The 20,329-nt window shown below is 46.1% G+C and overlaps 2 protein-coding genes across 4 annotated transcripts in view; one reads left to right on the top strand and one right to left on the bottom strand.

Annotated features, from left to right (window-relative positions):
• The window catches only part of eif2ak1 (eukaryotic translation initiation factor 2-alpha kinase 1), a 39,909-nt gene that overhangs the window by 8,586 nt on the left and 10,994 nt on the right, over positions 1-20,329 (bottom strand). For all 3 annotated transcript variants that reach the window (XM_068056599.1, XM_068056598.1, XM_068056597.1), the window contains exons 4-12: positions 19,850-19,893; positions 17,206-17,305; positions 16,419-16,499; positions 13,747-13,846; positions 13,578-13,641; positions 11,795-12,302; positions 8,897-9,005; positions 8,633-8,739; positions 3,179-3,299 (exon numbers count right to left, since the gene is read on the bottom strand). In XM_068056599.1, the coding sequence (XP_067912700.1) occupies positions 3,179-3,299; positions 8,633-8,739; positions 8,897-9,005; positions 11,795-12,302; positions 13,578-13,641; positions 13,747-13,846; positions 16,419-16,499; positions 17,206-17,305; positions 19,850-19,893 (1,234 nt within the window). The remainder of the gene's footprint in view (positions 1-3,178; positions 3,300-8,632; positions 8,740-8,896; positions 9,006-11,794; positions 12,303-13,577; positions 13,642-13,746; positions 13,847-16,418; positions 16,500-17,205; positions 17,306-19,849; positions 19,894-20,329) is intronic.
• On the top strand, positions 3,750-6,566 carry LOC137383715 (ankyrin repeat domain-containing protein 61-like). Its single transcript, XM_068056896.1, has 3 exons — positions 3,750-3,914; positions 4,163-4,257; positions 5,537-6,566. Exons 1-3 carry the CDS (start codon positions 3,750-3,752, stop codon positions 6,564-6,566), a joined length of 1,290 nt encoding a protein of 429 aa, XP_067912997.1.

Raw genomic sequence — 20,329 nt, forward strand, 5'->3', positions numbered from 1 at the left:
GTTTAAAGTCGCATCCAAAAAACAGTACCTCTGACAGTGCAGTACTCCCTCAGTTCCCCTTTACATCGGGGACCTGGGGTGGAGGGTGTTGCACAGGGCAGTCCCGTGCAATAGACTTTTAAGTAGTTTCACGGACTCCCAGGCTGCCTGTACTTTCTGCGGCCTGGACGAGTCCGTGTTCCATGTATATATGGAGTGTGCGAGGTTGCAGCCCCTGTTTGAGTATATGAAGGGGCTGCTCCTCAAGTTCTGGCTGCACCTCAGTCCCACGCTCCTGATCTTTGGGCACCCAGTGAGGAGGGGCGTGGGCCGGGAGGAGGATCTCCTCGTCGGTCTGCTCCTGGGCCTAGCCAAGGTGGCAGTTCACAGGTCCAGGCTGCGGGCCGTCGGGGGTGTCCGTCCTCCCCGATTGCCTGCCCCTCTTCCGTGGTTACGTTCGCGCCCGGGTGTCCCTGGAGAAGGAGCATGCGGTGTCCACCGGTACGCTTGAGGTCTTCCGCAACTGGTGGGCACCGCAGGGACTGGAGTGCATTGTCGATGCTGAGAATGGCATTTTAATTTGAGTTTTTTGTTTATTTGATTTTAATAAAGTTTTTTTAAAAAATGTATATAAAGGGGGCCTGAGGAATAAAGGCCCCCTCGACATGAAATATATAAAAGGGGCCTGGGGTATAAAGGCCATCTTAAAAAGAAAAAAAAAAGCAGGCTTAGATACAGAGTAAAGCTCCCTCGACACTGTCCCATCAAACACTCCCAGGACAGGTACAGCACTGGGGTTGGCTGCTTCCTAATTGGGAATACTGAGTGCCTCAACGAGGTGCAGCTGATAGTGCTGCAGTCAGTTGCTGGAGGTGCTGCTGGAGAGGGAGAGCTGAGGACAGAACTGCAAAACTCTGAACAACTTTTGCTGCAGAGGAGGAAAGACTTTGACAAAAAGGCTGTATTTCGAAGTGGGTGTCGAGCACCAAACTTTCATTTCATTTGGACTGTTGTGGGAGGTGGAAGAGGCCGGAACAACAAGGGGTGGGGGGTGACACAATTCTATAGGGAGCTGTGCAATTGCACTGAATACACAAGGAAGCTCCCTCCCCACCCTAATTGCCCAGCCTGGGTCAGCTGAAGCTGCCTGGCTATAGAGACATAAGGATCGAACTAGTGCCTGGGCAGCTTTCAGCTGACCCAGGAGAAGACCCCTCCCATAACTAGAAGACCAGGAGTGTTTAAAGTGCTCTGAGTACCACACTTTAAGGAGAAAAAAAAGCAAAGTCATCGCTTGCAGCCTGACTTTCCCCTTTCCTGTATACCCTCAGCCTCTCCCCAAACCTCCTAGTTGGTTTCTTTGTTTGTTTGTTTGTTTTTATTTGTTTGTTTGTTTGCTTGCCTGCAATTTGGGGGTGGGTTTGGCTCTTGAACCATGGCAAGCCCATCACTGGTGGCGGGGCCCTCTCATACCTATGCGGCTGTAGCCTCTGTGGCCGCCCGTGTGACCCCGTCACCTTTTAAATTAATTACTTCGAGCCATGGGGTAAAGAGCTATCCCCACCCCAATATGTCTATAGAGGACTGTGTAAAGGCAATGGCCGAGGTTGTTGGCCCCTCGGCCATTGTGGCAGCCTCAAAAATGTACGGGAAGGCTGTGTTCTTCCTGAAGACCGAGCGGGCCGTGTCCCTGGCCCTGAATAAAGGGCTCACTGTGGGTGGGACTTTCCTGCCGGTGGACCCTCTAGGGGCCACTGCACAGCAGATAATGTTATCAAACGTCCCGCCCTTTATTCCCAGTGAGCTCCTCCTTCCCCACCTGCACCATCTGCAGGAGGTGAGGTCGGGGATCACCCCAGTCCGGCTTGGTCTTCGGGAGCACGGCCTCCAACATGTCTACTCCTTCCGCCGCCAGTTATTTATGCAGCTGGCGCGGGAGGAGGACTCAGGGCCAATTTAATGTGGAGTTCCAGGGGACGGCCTACCGCGTCTTTTGGATCTCGGACGGGGCGCGGTGCCACGTCTGCAAGGGAGTGGGGCATGTTCGTAAGAACTGCCCCAACCTCCCGGCCGCCAGCTCCACCTCGGCAGCCCAGGATGGTTCCACAGCACCTCCTCCCACTCCCCCCGCACATCCAACAGACACCGCTCAGTCGGTTCCGGAGGCTGTGGTTTTCACAGCCTCCGGCGGGGAGGGGATTGCCCGTCCAAGTGGAAGGAAGACGCGGAGGCAAAAGAAACATCAAGAGGCGCATCCCCTGGACACATTGAAACAACCTACTTTTAAGTAGGTTCACGGACTCCCAGGCCGCCTGTACTTTCTGCGGCCTGGACGAGTCCGTGTTCCACGTTTATATGGAGTGTGCGAGGTTGCAGCCCCTATTTGAGTATCTGAAGGGGCTGCTCCTCAAATTCTGGCTGCACTTCAGTCCCACGCTCCTGATCTTTGGGCACCCGTTGCGGAGGGGCTTGGGCCGGGAGGAGGATCTCTTCGTCGGTCTGCTCCTGGGCCTGGCCAAGGTGGCAATTCACAGGTCCAGGTTGCGGGCCGTCGGGGGGTCCGTCCTCCCCGATTGCCTGCCCCTCTTCCGCGGTTATGTTCGCGCCCGGGTGTCCCTGGAGAAGGAGCATGCGGTGTCCGCCAGTACGCTTGAGGCCTTCTGCGACCGGTGGGCACCGCAGGGACTGGAGTGCATCGTTGACGCCGAGAATGGCATTTTAATTTGAGTTTTTTGTTTATCTGGTTTTAATAAAGTTATTTTGAAACTGTAAACATAAACAAAAAAACAAAGAAGAAAATACAAGTACTCCCTCAGTACCGCACTGGAGTGTCAGCCTTGATTACATCCTCAAGTCCTGGACTGGGACTTGAACCTGGAACCGTGTGGCTCAGAGAATGTTACCAACTGAGCCACAGCTGACACTATAAACATAAAAGGCAATATATAAATACAATCTGTGAATTGGGACAAATTACCTGAAACCGCAAAAGAAACCGTGGATTTTAAATTTTATGTACTTAGTGTAATTAAGATTTAACAGCAGTCAAACCTCGAACAGTTGTAAATGTTAAGTGGTGTAAATGTTCATCTACATGGGGCAAGACCCTTTCTCTTGCTTTATGGTTTGTTCTCCACACGCAGGGGAAAGTGAAGAGTTTTTCCTGGTGCAGGCATGACTGTGATCACCAAATACTCACTGGTCACTTTGGTAGGTGCTGGCCACAGATCCGAAGCCTCGGCGATGATGTCACTGCAGGCCAGTCCGAAATCCCCAATCCGAACATGGTAGTCAGAGCCATGGAGAAAAATGTTCCTTGGCTTTAAAAGAGCACATGATGAGCACAGCTTACTTACGCCATGAATTAAGTGACTTTCATGGCAGATAGCCAGGTTTCATAGAATCTTTATGCAATTGAACAATTAAACGGTACTAAGTCAGCTGTTTGTTTGCCAATCCCAAACACAACTCAAGATTGTGATGTTGCAATCAGAATTCCAAACACAACACAAAGATTGTGATGTCACAATCTGTTACCATTGCAACCCGAAACAAATCAAAATTGCACGGTTCCAACCGCTGCCTCCTAATAGGAGACCTCTCCCAACACATCAAAGCAAGAGGGTCTGCAGGACTCTCAATCGGACCACATGTAAGCGACAATACCCAATTTTCCCACAAATCAGTTCCATGGAGATGGCGTAAGCAGGAAATGTTCTCATCCTGAAGCCACTTTGTACAAAACCCTTGAAGAACCCTCTAATAAAAAAATGTGTGAATGCCACGCTGAGTTTAATGATCGACACGCCAAGCTTCACGATGCTATTATGAAAGGAGATCAAGAGAATATCACAAGCTTGCTGAAGGTGCATCCAATCAATGATCCCATAACTATCTGGAAATACTGTGCCTTGTTCCCCACACTTCCAGCTCAGGTAAACCCAGCAATTTATTCAGCCATTCCTTTTACTTTGTCTTAAGTGTTTCAGAGTTTTTAATCTCTAACGGTTGACCATAAAATAATCTATCTATTTGGTTTAGTCTTCATTGTTTGAACTTGCATCCTGCACAGACAATATGATCAATTTTAAGAAAATTATTTGAACACAACCTCCAAGAAGCAAATACTTTTCAAAACTGTGTTCTTAGTCTGATACTGATAATACATTTCTATCATTCTAAGGGGTTGGCCATCCTTCCAATCCACTTGGCTGCAACATACAGAAAGGCAAAGAGTTTACAGTGCTTACTTCAACTAAAGGCTGATATAGAGACGAGGTAAGTGATGCAAGTTAAATGTTCCAATCTGTGCTGGAGTTTCTCGAGCAGTGTGCATGAGGCGAGGCCTCTCCAGATGGGGCCTGGGTGGACTAGAATTCATGTTCTATATTTAATCTGAATGATGATGCCATGGTGGTAAAAGAAAGAACTTGCACTTATATAGCACCTTTCACAACCTCAGGACACCCCAAAGCGCTTTACAGCCAATGAAGGGTAGTTTTTTTTAAAATAGCAGTGCAGTTACTGTTACCATGTAGGAAACACAGCAAGCTCCCACAAACAACAATAACCAGATAATCTGTTTTTTTTTTAAAAGTGATGTTGGTTGAAGGATAAATATTGATCCCAGGACGCCAGGCAGAACTCTCCTGCTCTTCTTCAAAATAGTGCCTCATGGGATCTTTTACATGCACCCGAGGGGGCAGACGGGGCCTCAGTTTAATGTCTCATCTGAAAGGTCGCACCTCTGACAGTGTTGCACTCCCTCAGTACAGCGGTACAGTGTCAGCGAGATGATGCGCTCAAGTCTCTGGAGTGGGTCTAATCTGCCTAATCCCACTTTCCAGTAGCCCTGCAGGTTACTGCACTTCAGGTGCATATGCGAGTACTTTTTCAAATGCGATGAGGGATTTTGCCTCAAACACACTTTCAGACCCCCACCAACATTTCCAACTCTGAAAGCAAAAGTGCTACCCACTGAGCCACAACTGACATGAAATTATTGTTAAATTATTACCCAGAAACTGACATTTTCAGAACCTCCTGAACTTCTTAAAAACTGCACTATGACAGTACTCGAGCTACAAAGACTATTGCAGGCACAAGTGCATGGGATTTGTTGACGGAAGTAATAACAAATCATTTGCCCTGCACTAAAATAAAAGTAATCCAGAGCAGCACTGTCGGAGGTGCCGTCTTTCGATTGAGACATTTAACCGAGGCCCTGTCTGGCCCCTCAGGTACTTCCCATGGCGAATATTTTGAAGAAGAGCAGGGGAGTTCTCCCTGGTATCCTGGGGCCAATATTATACCCTCAACCAACAACACTTAAAAAAAAAGATGATCTGGTCATTATCACATTGCTGTTTGTGGGATCTTGCTGTGAGCAAATTGGCTGCCACGTTTCCTACATTACAACAGTGACTACACTTCAAAAGTACTTCACTGGCTGTGCCGTGTTTTGGGATGTCCTGAGGTTGTGACAGGCAATGCAGAAATGCAAATCCTCTCTCTCAAAAATTCTCATCTATTTTTGTCCTCTCTTTCTTTGCCGCAGGGACGCCATGGGCCGAACAGCACTGCATCTGATCATCGTGCACTGGCCAAACATCATCCAAGACTGGATCGTACCAAAGACCAAGTTCGAGAAAGCCATGGCGGCCATGCAGAGCCGAGCTGAGTCCTGCCTGCAGCTGCTGTGCCAGCATGGGGTGCAGGTCAATGCGACGACCCAGGGCAGGAGCCGGGATACGGCGATGCACCTGGCCGTGCGACACGGGGCTTGGCCGGCGGTGTCCATCCTGGCACGACATGGTGCTGACCTGGAGGCGGCAGACCAGCACGGCATGACCCCGCTGCACATGGCCAGTGGACTGCTGAACCAGCGCATGATGGAGGAGCTGCTGGGCCGGGGGGCACGGGTGGACAGCAGGGTGGCAAGCAGCGGCAGCACACCGCTCCAGCTGGCCGTCCACGCTGCCTCCAGTAAGGGTGGGCAGCAGCTGGGGGCTGGCCTGGACTGTGTGCGGATGTTGCTGGCAGCCGGCGCCAGCGTGGACACCCAAGACCGACAGGGGAGGACAGCAGTGCATGAGGCCTGCTTTGGGGGGTGGGAGGAGCTCATTGACCTGTTGCTGGAGTATGATGCTGACCTGGGGCTGCGCACGGAGCAGGGCGAGTCGCCCCTCTCCCTCTTCCTGGAGCGCAGGCCCAACCTCCATTGCAGCCACCTGCTAGCCAAACTGCTCAGCCTCTCCTGTCCCCTGCGGATCGCCAGCGGAGAGGGGGGGCGGCTGCCCTGCGGGCTTCTGAGCCCAGAGTTCCGCTGGCACCGGGAGTTCCTGCTGGCCCTGAGCCAGGAGCCACCCGCCCTTCGGGATCTCTGCCGCGTGGCGATTAGGAAGGTCTATGGCTACCGGCAGAGACAGCACCTCAAGCAGATCCTGCCCACGTCGGTGTGGCAGTTTGTGTACGGTCACCAGGACTACACCAAGAGGCTGGCAGAGATCATGGTCAAGCCAAAAGAACGGCCTGACCGTGGGGGCCCAGGGGAGCTGGACAACAGCCTGCTCCGCATGCACCTTTGAACCGGCACAGATTTTACCAACAGGCATTTGTTTATTTTTAGAAGCACCGATGGGAATTAGTGCTGGAGCCCGAGTTAGTGTTTAATGTCACTCAGTGGGCACTGGTTTAACTCTCAATGGATCAGTCATAAGAAAATAAAACAGTTTTGAAAGGATCCCTCCATTTATAACTTGTGTACAGCACAGAAACAGACTATTCGGCCCATCAGGTCCATGCTGGTGTTTATGCTCCTCAAGAGCCTCCTCCCACCTTACTTCATCTCACCTCATCAACACATCCTTCTATTCCTCTCCCCCGCATGTGTTTATCTACCCACCCCTTAAATGCATCCATGCTATTCACCTCAACTACTCCTTATGGTAGCAAGTTTCGCATTCTCCTCCAATCTCTGGGTAAAAAAAAAAGTTTATCTTGAATTCCCGATGGGATTTATTTGTGCTTATCTTATATTTATGGCCCCAATTCTGGTCTCTCCCACAAATGGAAACATCTCCCCCATCAAACCCTATCTTAATCCTCAAGACCTCTACCAGGTCACCTTCTAGAGAAAAGAGTCTGTTCAAACTTTCCTGATCACTATAACCTTTCAGTTCTGGCATCATTCTGGTAAATCTATTTTTCAGAGTCTCTGGTGCCTCTATATCCTTTCTATAATATAGACCAGAACTGTTGACAATACTTAAAAGTACTGTCTAACCAAGGTTCAGCACAACTTCCCTGTTTTTCAATTCTCTCCCTCTGGAAATGAACCCCAGTGCTTTGTTTGCTTTTTTATGGTCTTATTAACCTGCGTTGCTACTTTTAGTGATTTGTGTTTCTCTACCCCAGATCCCTCTGTTCCAATACCCCATTTCGACACTTATTTTCCAAGGCAGTATCCTTCTACTAAAATGTACTACCTCACACTTACTTACATTGAAGTTCATTTGCCAATTACGCACCCATACTGCAAGTTTATTAATGTCTTCCCCGTATTTTGTCGCAGTCCTCCTCTGTATTAACCTTACCCCCAATTTAGGGTTATGCACAAGTTTTGAAATTGTAATTTCGATTCCCGAGTCCAAATCATTTAAGCAAATGGTGAACAACGGTGTTCCGGCACTGATCCTTATGGAACACCACTTCCCAGCTGTCATTAGTCTAAGTAAGTACCTTTCACCCCCTACTCTGCTATTATATAGCCAGCTTGCTATCCATTCTGCTCCTTGTCCCGATTCCACATGCTCTGGCCTTAGTCACGAGTCCAGGGTACCTTATCGAAGGTAGACACAGGTAGCCTGTGAATTATTTGATGTGCAGTTTTGCTCTTTTTAAACAAACTCAGATCGAATGGATAATGGTACTGTTGTGTCTTTTGTTCCCACCTTGCATTTGACTAGATTTTGAGATATTGTGAACCAAATTTAAATATGTTCCCAAAGCTGCCACTGCTTAAATGAAACACTAGGTTTTTTAAAAAAAAAACATTGTTGTCTGACTGTGTTTCTTAATTTCACTATAACACACCGGGAGGTGGTGTGGGTTGCTCTCGAAACAGTAACTGAGGAAGTATTGAGATTGCTGAGTGTATAATGAAAGGCCACAGTGTTTGTGTGAAATTTGATATAGGGCCATCTCCATCATGATTAGGCTAGAGGAGCCGGAATGTTCTCAGAGCAGAGGAAAGCGAAGGAAGATTTGATAGAGGTGTTCAAAATTATAAGGAGTTTTGATAGAGTAAATAAGAAGCAACTGCTTCCATCGGTAGCCGGGTCGGTAACCAGGGAACACAGATTTAAGATAACTGGCAAAAGAACCGGTGGGGGGGTCGGGTGGGGGAAGGCGATGAGGGGAACATTTTTTTTTTAAAGCAACAAATGATGATCTGGAATGCGCTGCCTGAAAGGGCGGTGGAAGCAAAAGCAAATTGGATAAATACTTGAAAAGGAAAAAGCTGCAGGGCCATGGGGAGCAGGGACAGCGGGACTAATTGCTCTTTCAAAGAGACAGCACAGGCATGATGGGCCAAATGGCCTCCTTGCGTGCCACCGTCAAGGCTTGCATGAGCGCTGTGATATGGACTCACCTTCAAGTCTCTATGCATGATACCCTGGGAGTGAATGAAACGCACTCCCTCAAGTAGCTGACGGAACATGTGAATGGCGCAGTCAGGCTCCACCAGACTAAACGGACCTGAAGGATACCAAAAAAGGTTAAAAATAGAATTTTACAATTTTCGTTGTTCTTTTTTAAGTGAAGACTTATTTTGTATGAAATAGGAGGGATAGAACAAAATAAATGGAATATTTAATAAGATGCATGAAGAAGGATAAAGAATTAAACAACTCACAGGCAAGTGATGGGCACTCTCTTGATCGGCTATTCCTTTGCAAAATCCAATCCTGAAGGGACCTCTCGCACAATTGCATTTGTATATGCAACATGAAGTGGAAATGCATCTAAGAAATAAAACAGTCAGACTTGCATTTCTATAGCACCTTTCCCAACCACAGGACATCCCAAAGCCCTCTACAGCCAATGATGTACTTTTTGAAGTGCAGTCACTGTTGTAATGTAGGGAACGTGGCAGCCAATTTGTGCACAGCAAGCTCCCACAAACAGCAATGTGATAATTACCAGATAATCTGTTTTAATGATGTTGATTGAGGGATAAATATTGACATGGGCACCGGAGAACTCCCCTGCTCTTCCAAAATGTGCCAGGGGATCACTTACATGCACCCAAGAGGGAAGACAGGACTTCAGCTTAACATCTATCTCATCTGAAAGACAGCACCTCCAAAAGTGCAGCACTCCCTCAGTGCTGCACTGGGACTGCCAGCCTAGGTTTATATGCTCACGACACACAGTAAACATAACCGGTTCAATTTTAGACACATTCAGGAACGAGGGGGAGATGTTCAAAGTAACGGGATCCTCCAAATCTATGGAATTTTAATTTGCCTTTTGCCAATTGTACTTTTGACAGTTACACACACACAAACGTCCTGGTGTGTTTGATGGGACAGTGTAGTCATAGTGTTTTACAGCACAGAAACAGACCCTTCGACACAACGCGCCTGCGCCGACCATCAAGCACCCGTCCTAACTAAACCCATTTCCCCGCACTTGGCCCGTAGCCTTGTATGTTATGGCGTTTCAAGTGCACATCTAAATATTTCTTGAATGTTGTCAGTGTTTCTGCCTCCACCACCTCTCCAGGCAGTGTGTTCCAGATTCCAGCCACCCTCTGGGTGAAAAAAATTACTCCTCAAATCCCCTCTAAATCTCCTGCCCCTTAACTTAAATCTATGCCCCCTGGTTATTGACCTCTCCAATAAGGGAAAAAGTTTCTTCCTATCTATCCTATCAATGCCCCTCATAATTTTGTATACCTCAATCAGGTCCCCCCTCAGCCTTCTCCGCTCCAAGGAAAATAACCCCTGCCTATCCAGTCTCTCTTCATAGCTGAAATGCTCCAGCCCAGGCAACATCCTGGTGAATCTCCTCTGCACCCTCTCCATTGCAATCACATCCTTCCTATAGTGTGGCAACCAGAACTGTACACAGTACTCCAGCTGTGGCCTAACCAGCGTTTTATGCAGCTCCATCATAACCTCCCTGCTCTTATATTCTATGCCTCGGCTAATAAAGGCAAGTATCCCATATGCCTTCCGAACCACCTTATCTACCTGTGCTGCTGCCTTCAGTGATCTATGGACAAGCACCCCAAGGTCCCTCTGTATTCCCTAGGATCCTACCATCCATTGTATATTCCATTGCCTTGTTAGTCCTCCTAAAATGCATCACCTCACACTTCTCAGGATTAAACTCCATTTGCCACTGCTCCGCCCATCTTACCAGCCCATCTATATCGTCCTGTAATCTAAGGCTTTTCTCCTCACTATTTACGACACCACCAATTTTCATGTCGTCTGCGAACTTACTGATCATACCTCCTACATTCACGTCTAAATCATTAACGTACACTACAAACAGTAAGGGTCCCAGCACCGATCCCTGTGGTACACCACTGGTCACAGGCTTCCAATCACAGAAACAACCCTCTACCATCACCGTCTGCCTCCTGCCACTAAGCCAATTTTGAATCCAATTTGCCAAAATTCCCTGGATCCAATGGGCCTTTACTTTCTTAACCAATCTCCCATGTGGGGCCTTATTAAAAGCCTTACTGAAGTCCATGTAGACTACATCAACTGCTTTACCCTCATCTCCACCTCTAGTCACCTCCTCGAAAAATTCAATCAAATTAGTTAGACACGATCTTCCCCTGACAAAGCTATGCCGACTATCCCTGATTAATCCCTGCCTCTCCAAATGGAGATTAATCCTGTCTCTCCGAATTTTTTCCAATAATTTCCCTACTGATGTTAGACTCACCGGCCTGTAATTACCTGGTTTATCCCTGCTACCCTTCTTAAATAATGGTACCACATTCGCTGTCCTCCAATCCTCTGGTACCTCTCCTGTGGTCAGAGAGGATCTGAAAATTTGTGTCAGCGCCCCCGCTATCTCCTCCCTTGCCTCACATAGCTGCCTGGGATACATCTCATCTGGGCCTGGGGATTTATCCACCTTCAAGCCCGCTAAAACAGCTAATACTTTCTCCTTTTCAATGCTAATTTGATCAAGTATATCACAATCCCTTTCCCTGATCACTACACCTACATCATCCCTCTCCATAGTGAACACAGATGAAAAATAATCATTCAAAACCTCACCTATGTCCTCCGTAAAAGCAGCCTGACCCTGCATCCAACCAGTGTTGTACCTACCCTGGTAGTGTTTGATGGGACAGGGTAGAGGGAGCTTTACTCTGTATTTAACCTTTGTTGTACCTGCCCTTGGGAATGTTTGATGGGGACAGTGTAGAGGGAGCTTTACTCTGTATCTAACCCCGTTTTTTTTTTTTTCTTTTTTTTTAAATCTAATCCCCATACTGTACCTGTCCTGGGAGTGTTTGATGGGGACAGTGCAGAGGGAGTTTTACTCTGTATCTAATCCCCGTACTGTACCTGTCCTGGGAGTGTTTGATGGGGACAGTGTAGAGGGAGCTTTACTCTGTATCTAACCCCGTGCTGTACCTGTCCTGAGAGTGTTTGATGCTGACTGATTCTTATGGCATGGAGAAAGCTTTCCTATCCCCAGCACTAACATTCCTCATGTTGAATTTAAAAAAAAATCTAAAGCAGCAGAAAGCAACATGCTGGGTCTGCTGCTTCCTCACCTTGGACTGAGGGTGTAAATCTGTGAATGACGCATCATCCTCCAGACTTGAGCCACTGTTGGAGTCGTCAGATGAACCTGAAATCTCCTCAACGGCACTGCTTACTCTTTCCTTATCCCCTGCGAGGTCATCAGTCTCGGTCTCCAGTGCTTCAATCAATGGATTCAATTTGTTCCTTTCTATAAGGGGCATGTGTGGCTCAATGCTTGGGTCTGTGCCATCATGTACAGTCACACTCTTCAAATAAAAAAGTGAAGAGTGCACCTCTCGACTCTTTGCTCCCGGGAGAAAGGCTGGTGACTGGCACCTGCCATTATTTAGATGGATTGCTCCATTGTCTTCATTGTGGAATGAAATGCCATTGTCATTTTCCTTTGATTTGCTTTTGCACATCTCTTCCTCAACCAGTTTGCTCCTTGACAAAGTCTCTGACACTCTTGCAACAGAAATATTCTCCGTAAAAATGATACTTGAGCCGCTGGTTTGCATGTTCTGGACAGAAGGGTCTCTGGAAGGATGCAATTTGATAGCTTAAAACTTGTAGGTATCAGATTCATAAAACTAACCTTAACAACAAGGAAAAAGTTATACAAGTCATTCCAAAAGCATTGATGTGTATCTGGACTTTAAATCCTCTAGACTGAAGCTCTGGGTTGTTGCCTCCTACCCCAATATTGTTTCACTACCTCACACATTTCCTACATTACAACAGTGACTGCACTTTAAAAGTACTTCATTGGCTGTAAGCACTTTTGGATGTCCTGGGGTAGTGTTAGACATGGCTCACTGGGTAGCATTCTCTTCTCTTCAAGTCAGGAGGTTCTGGGTTCAAGTCCCACTCTACAGACTTGAGCTCAAAATCTAGGATGACACTCCCAGTGCAGTACCGAGGGAGTGCTGCACTTTCGTAGGTGCCATCTTTCGGATGAGACATTAAACCAAGGCCCCGTCTGCTCTGTCAGGTATATGTAAAAGTTCCCTTGGCACTATTTGGAGAAGGGCAGAGGAGTTATCTTTGGTGTCCTGGTCAATTTTTATCCCTCAACCAAAATCACTAAAACAGATTATCTGGTCATTATTACATTGCTGTTTGTGGGAGCTTGCTGTGCACAAATTGCCTGCGGCATTTCCTACATTACAACAGTGACTACACTTCAGCAGTACCTCACCGGCTGTGCCAAATCCAATTCTGTCCTCACCATCTATCCATCTGCACTCCCCAGCAGTGGAAAACGATCAGGAACAGAAATTGTGATTAATTTACTCCCTCCACAAGGTCACTGAACTGAATTGTACGTTACTTATCATACAGCAGCGAAGGAGGTCATTCAGCCCAACATGCCTGTGCTGGCTCTTTTGAAAGAGCTAATCAAGTAGTCCCACTCCTCTGCTCTTTCCCCATAGCCCTGCAATTTTTCTCTTTTCAAGTATTTATCCAATTCCCTTTTGAAAGTTACTATTGAATCTGCTTCCACCATCCTTACAGGCAGCGCATTGCAGATAACAACAACTCGCTCAGTTTAAAAAAAAGTCTTATCTTCAGGCTTTTTTGCCAATTATCTTAAATCTGTGTCCTCTGGTTACCAACCCTCCAGCCAGTGGAAACAGTTTCTCCTTAGCTACTCTATCAAAACCCCATTCGTAATTTTGAACACCTCTGTTCAATCTCCCCTTAACCATCTCTGTTCTAAGGAAAACAACCCTGGCTTCTCCAATCTCTCCACACAATGTTTCTTTCCTTCTTCAGCATCTGTGCAACTAAGTTAAGAAAAGAAATTCTTACCTGCAATCTTCTTGACCAGAGGGACCCTTTAATGCGCATAAATTGCTGAGAGGCATTTGATTACCTAAACGGCACAGAGGAAAAATGTATTGGTTACCATGCGTCACTGAAAGAAAGCCAGCATGTCTACTTGTATTGGTATTTGTAGCAATCTTAGGTTTAACTATACTTTTCAGAGGTAGTGGCTGTACATGCTCCATCCAAGCAGTGTGATAGCCGACAATGTGTGGATGCTGAAGGCCAGCCAGAACTTTAACCTCTCTTAGGACCTGATAAAAAACAGAAAAGATTCCAGTTATGTCTCAAAACATACAAACATATGAATTAGCAGGAGTAGGCCACCCGGCCCTTCGAGCCTGCTCCACCATTCAATAAGTTCGTGGCTGAATTGATTACTCCACATTTCCACCTACCCCCGATAACCTTTCACCCCCTTGCTTATCAAGAATCTATCCACTGCTGCCTCAAAAATATTCAAAGACTCTGCCTTTTGAGGAAGAGAATTCCAAAGACTCACGACCCTCAACGAAAAAATTTCTCCTCATTTCTGTCTTAAATGGGCAACTCCTTATTTTTAAACAGTGACCCCTAGTTCTAGATTCTCCCACAAGAGGAAACATCCTTTCCATATCCACCCTGTCAAGACCCCTCAGGATCTTATATGTTTCAATCAGGTCGCCTCTTACTCTTTAAATTCCAGCAGATACTAGGCTGTCCAACCTTTCCTCATAAGACAACCCGCCCATTCCAGGTATTAGTCTAGTAAACCTTCTCTGTATTGTCTTCAACACATTTACATCCTCCTTAAATAAGGAGACCAGTACTGTACACAGTACTCCAGATGTGGTCTCACCAATGCCCTGAATAACTGAAGCATAACCTCCCTACTTTTGTATTCAATTCCCCTCGTGATAAACAATAATATTCTATTAGTTTTCCTAATTACATGCTGTACCTGCATACTAACCTTTTGCAATTCATGCACTAGGACACCCAGATCCCTCTGCAGCCTCTCACCATTTAGATAATATGCTTCTTTTTTATTCTTCCTGCCTGAGTGGACAATTTCCCACTTTCCCACATAATACTCCATTTGCAGATCTTTGCCCACTCAATTAACCTATCTATATCCGTTTGTAGCCTCCTTATGTCCTCTTCACAAGTTACTTTCCTACCTATCTTTGTGTCATCAGCAAATTTAGCAACCATACTTCGGTCCCTTCATCTAAGTCATTTATATAAATTGTAAAAGGTTGAGGCCCCAGCACAGATCCCTGTGGCATATCACTCGTTACATCTTGCCAACCAGAGAATGACCCATTTATGTCTACTTTCTGTTTCCTGTTAGCTAACTAACCTTCTATCCATGCCAATATGTTACCCCCGACACCATAAGCTTTTATTTTCTGCAATAACCTTTGATGTGGCACCTTATCAAACACCTTCTGGAAATCTAAGTACAATACATCCATCCACTGGTTCCCCTTTATCCACAGCACATGTAACTCCCTCAAAGGACTCCAATAAATTGGTTAAACATGATTTCCCTTTCACAAAACCATGTTGACTCTGTCTGAATTCTCACAAATGATCGGCCAAGAGCTAATTGAATGGCAGAACAGGCTCGAGTGGCTGAAAGGCCTCCTAATGTTCCTACAATTTTAAGAAATTATGCCTCAAGGTTGTATCCCGCTGATCAAAGTGCTGAGTTACAGTTCCGTGGGCACCAGAAGTCAGTACCCTACCCTGAGCAAGTCAATGGGGGAACCACAAATATGCCCAGTATGACTCACTTCACAGTGATCATGAATGAGATGATTCCCCCCGACTACCACCCTCACCCCCATTTCTAGGCCCAGAGGCACGGAGCAGTTTTAAAATGCCCACTGCCTTTCCACTGGGACCACTGCATCAGCACAAACCAAAATCAAACCAGAGTCCCGGCAGCTTATTACCACACCACATACAGCACAGGAGGCGGCCATTTGGCCCCTTTTCTCTGTGCCAGCTCGTTGCTAAAGCTGCAGAAATAATCCCTCTGCCCCGCTCTTTCCCACCCTCTCCCTCCCCCCCCCCCCCCACCACCACCCCGGAGTCATGTATCTTCCTCTACTGCAAATAGTTATCCAATTCTTGGCTAAAAGATGTAATGGTCTCTGCCTAAACCATTCCCTGGGGCAATGCATTCCCTGCTCCAATAACCCCATGGATAAAGAAATGTCTCTTAACCTCTCTCGTCACTCTTAGTCATCATTTTAAATTGATGCATGATGCATTTATCTATAAAGCCATTACGGAGCTAATGGATAATTTGTTAAATGTTCTTAGGCAGAGGATCCTACAAATAACTGATCATTACTCAAAGTGGGAAAATGCTTAGTTATCACCGTGTGCCGTTATTATAAGCTGTGCCTACACGCAGTGCAATTCAACAGCTACAACTTGCATTTATACAGTGCCTTTAACATAGTAAAATGTGCTAAGGAGCATTCCCAAACAAATAAGGAGATTTTAAGGCAGATGACCAGAAGTTTGGTTGAAGAAGATCTTAAAGTGGGGGGGGGGGGGGGGGGGTGGGAGAGAGAGTTATAGGCAGGGGGAGAGGTTTAGGGAGGGAATTCCAGACCTTAAGGCCCAGGCAGCTGAAAGCATAGCTGCCAATGGTGTAGTGATTAAAATCAGGGATGCTCAAGAACTGGAGGAGCGCAGAGATCTTGGAGGGTTGTAGGAGGTTACAGAGATAGGGAGTTCTACACTAGACAGCAAATAGGCTGCAAACTCAAGCGTATAACCGGCAACTTGCTATATAAATATCAGCACCAGCCATTATTAACTGAATACCTTTGTGCAGTCGTATCTTGTAATCCTCTTCATGAGAATCTTCTTTATGGCATAGAGCCGGTGATCCAATTTATTTCTGGCCTGGAATAAATAAATACATGGGTAGAAATTCCGATTGGTGAAGCTTAATGCACTAATACACTATTCCTGTTTACACTTTCATTATGGAGGCATAAAGCCATTTATTTTAGTCAAGCTAATGCCTCAAAGCGACAAATGCCGTCAATGTATAATTAGAACAATGTAAGTAATTACTACCACAGCCTTAAAATTCGAGCCAGGCCGTTCAGGGGTGATGTCAGGAAGCACATCTTCACACAAAGGGTAGCAGAAATTTGGAACCCTCTCCCCCAAAAAGCTGTTGAAGCTGGGGGCGGAGGGGGGGGGGAGGGGGCGGCCAATTGAAAATTTCAAAACTGTAATACCCTTTGCCTAACATAAATCTAAGGGTTATGGAACCAAGGCAGGGGAATGGAGTTAAGATACAGATCGGCCATGATCTAACTGAATAGTGGGACAGGCTTGACATCTGTTTTGATGTATGAGGTCCAAACTTTTTTCCTGGTGATCTGCTACTGGAAAAGAAACAGTGCCATTAGGAGATGCTCTGTCCCTTCAGATTCAAGTTACTATTGATGAGCTTTAATATGCTTATAGGTGAAGGGGTCCCGTATCTCCTAGTGCTTCTCCAGCTCCGTGCAATACCTTCTCTGATTGACAAATGTACCGTTTTTACTTGAACCAGAATTAGAATCTGGCAATCAGAATGAAAGGTTTTGTCACACACCTTATATACTTTTCCGTAACTGCCTTTCCCCAGTCTGTCGATCTCTTCAAATTCATTCATGTAGCGAGATGTCGGTCCCTGGAACAGGGTTTCCTTTGTTCTGAGCACATATCGAAAAGTAACACTTCAATTTGCAATATTTTAGTTAACACATTCTAAATGATTAGACCTTCAGTAATGTTGCTCAACCACATTTCAAAACAAATTCATGCTTGGGTTGTGGGCATTGCTAGCATTTATTGTCCATCCCTAGATGCACTGAGAAAGCTTCGATACAACTGAGTAGCTTGCTCTGCCACATCAGAGGGCAGTTAAGACTCAACATTGGTGTGGGTCTGAAATCACATATAGGCCCAGACTGGACAGGGACAGCAGGTTTGCTTGCCTTCCCTTTGGGCTAGAGATGCAGGGGGAATATGAGGAAGAACCATTTTACACAGCGGGTGGTGAAGAGGGGGACGATGCAGATATTGTAGTTAAGGAGGAAGAGTGTGAAGTATTGGATGTGATAAATATAGGGAGAGAGGAAGTATTAATGGGATTAGCATCCTTGAAAGTTGATAAATCACCAAAGCCAGATGAAATGTATCCTAGGCTGTTAAAAGAAGAAAGAGAGGAAATAGCAGAAGGTCTGACCATCATTTCCCAGTCCTCACTGGATACAGGTGTGGTGCCGGAGGATTGAAGAATTGCTAACATTGTACCTCTGTTTAAAAAGGGAGCAAAGGATAGACCGAATAATTACAGGCCAGTCAGTCTAACCTCAGTAGTGGGAAAAGTATTGGAATCTATTCTGAGAGACAAGATAAACTGTCATTTAGAAAGACACAGGTTAATCAAGGGTAGTCAGCATGGATTTGTTAAGGGAAGATCTTGTTCGACCAACTTGACTGAATTTTTTGAAGAAGTAACAACGAAGATAGATTGTGCAGTTGATGTGGTCTACATGGATTTTAGCAAGGCTTTTGACAAGGTCCCACATGGCATACTGGTTAAAAAAATAAAATCCTATGGGATCCAGGGAAATGCAGCAAGGTGGATACAAAATTGGGTCAGTGGCAGGAAACAAAGGGTAATTGTTAACGGCTGTTTTAGCGACTGGAGGGCTGTTTCCAGTGGCGTTCCACAGGGCTCAGTACTGGGTTCCCTGCTTTATATGGTGTACATTAACAATTTGGACGTAAATGTAGGGGATATGAACAAGAGGTTTGCAGACGACACAAAGATTGGCCATGTGGTAGATAGCGAGGAGGATAGCTGTAGGCTGCAGGAAGATATTGATGGTCTGGTCAGATGGGCAGAAAAGTGGCAAATGGAATTCAACTTGGAGAAGTGTGAGGTGACGCATTTGGGGAGGTTAAACAAGGCAAAGGAATACACGATTATTGGGAAAATACTGAGAATTGTAGAGGAAGTGAGGGACCTTGGAGTGAATGTCCACAGATCCCTGAAGGTAGCAGGACAGGTCAATAAGGTGGTTAAGAAGGCATATGGAATCCTTTAATAATAATAAATAATAATATATACGGAATCCTTTCCTTTATTAGCCGAGGTTTAGAATATAACAGCAGGGAGGTTATGCTGGAACTGTATAACTCATTGGTTAGGCCACAACTTGAGTACTGTGTGCAGTTCTGGTCACCTCATTACAGAAAGGATGTAATTGCACAAGAGAGAGTACAGAGGAGATTTAGATGGTGCCAGTACTGGCAAAATGCAGTTATGAGGAAAGATTGGATAGGCTGGGGTTGTTTCCCTTGGAGCAGAGAAGGCTGAGGGGAGATCTGATTGAAATGTACAAAATTTTGAGGGGCCTGGATAGAGTGGAGGTGAAGGGCCTATTCACCTTAGCAGAGAGGCCAGTGACGAGGGGGCATAGATTTAAAGTGATTGGTAGAAAGATTAGAGGGGAGATGCGGAAAAACGTTTTCACCCAGAGGGTGGTGATGGTCTGAAACTCACTGCCTGAAAGGGTAGTTGAGGCAGAGACCCTCAACTCATTCAAAAGGAGTCTGGATATGCACCTCAAGTGCCGTAATCTGCAGGGCTATGGACCAAATGCTGGAAGGTGGGATTAGAATAGGTGGATCGTTTCTTGGCCGGCACAGACACGATGGGCCAAGTGGCCTCATTCTGTGCCTTAAACGTTCTATGATTCTAATGACCTGGAACTCGCTGCCAACAAGGGTGGTGGAAGTGGAGACAGGAAATGACTTCAAAAGGAAATTGGATGCTCACTTGAGGGAAATAGACTTGCAGGGTCATGTGGATCGAGTGAGAGAGTGGGACAGACTGAATAGCTCTGTGGACTCGGTGGGCCAAATGGCCTCCTTCTTTGCCATAATTGACTCTAGGACTCTAAAAGGAACCAGTTGGTTTTCAATGACAATCTGAAAGCTTCATGGTCACTGTTACTGACACCAGTATTTTATTTCCAGAATTTAAAAATATTACGTTCAAATTTGCTCCTTCGGAGAGCCTCTGCAGGTACAATGTACCAAATGGCCTCATTCTGTGCTGTAACAATTCTGTGACTCTGTGAAATTCTCAAACTGCCATGGTGGGACTTGAACTCACATCCTCTGGATTAGTAGTCCTGTAACATAAGCACTGCACTACTGAACCTATTACATTCAATGTGTACCTGCAGGAGACTGGGGTAGGTGCATCTTCATTGGTAGTATGTTCCTAAAAATAGGAAGGCAATGTAAATTAGGACCAGACCTCATTCACTGCAACCCAAACAGCCCAACTCTCAACAACTGTACCAACACTACCCTCAGCTGGAGGCTTCCCAGTGAATGATTTTCCATCTCTCACCGGAATTTTTCCAACTTCCCACCGCCTCTCCATCCCAAATGTATCTGACAACAGATATTTAAAAAGGATGACATGCAGCTCAGTAACCTTCGATTGTGGCTCAACGCAATAATCCACTCGCCTCCCCCTCCAAAGAAAATGTGTGGTCCAAGTAAATACAGGGCTAATATTTGCCGGCTTGAACAAGTTATGCTACTACCTGTGCATGGAGGTATGGGGGAAGGGAACCCCAGGAGATGTGGTGCCCATTTCTGCAGGCCAGCCTTTCACCCACTTGGTAGATGCAACACAAGGTGTTGTACTC

Source organism: Heterodontus francisci, chromosome 24, assembly GCF_036365525.1.
Source record: "Heterodontus francisci isolate sHetFra1 chromosome 24, sHetFra1.hap1, whole genome shotgun sequence".
In the NCBI taxonomy this organism is placed as follows: domain Eukaryota; kingdom Metazoa; phylum Chordata; class Chondrichthyes; order Heterodontiformes; family Heterodontidae; genus Heterodontus; species Heterodontus francisci.

Bases quoted from the DNA above. Each gene is read 5' to 3' on its own strand.
- LOC137383715 (XM_068056896.1), top strand. From the start codon at position 3,750: ATGTGTGAATGCCACGCTGAGTTTAATGATCGACACGCCAAGCTTCAC. The intron at 3,915-4,162 runs GTAAACCCAGCA...TATCATTCTAAG, and splicing joins TCCCCACACTTCCAGCTCAG to GGGTTGGCCATCCTTCCAAT. The intron at 4,258-5,536 runs GTAAGTGATGCA...TCTTTGCCGCAG, and splicing joins AAGGCTGATATAGAGACGAG to GGACGCCATGGGCCGAACAG.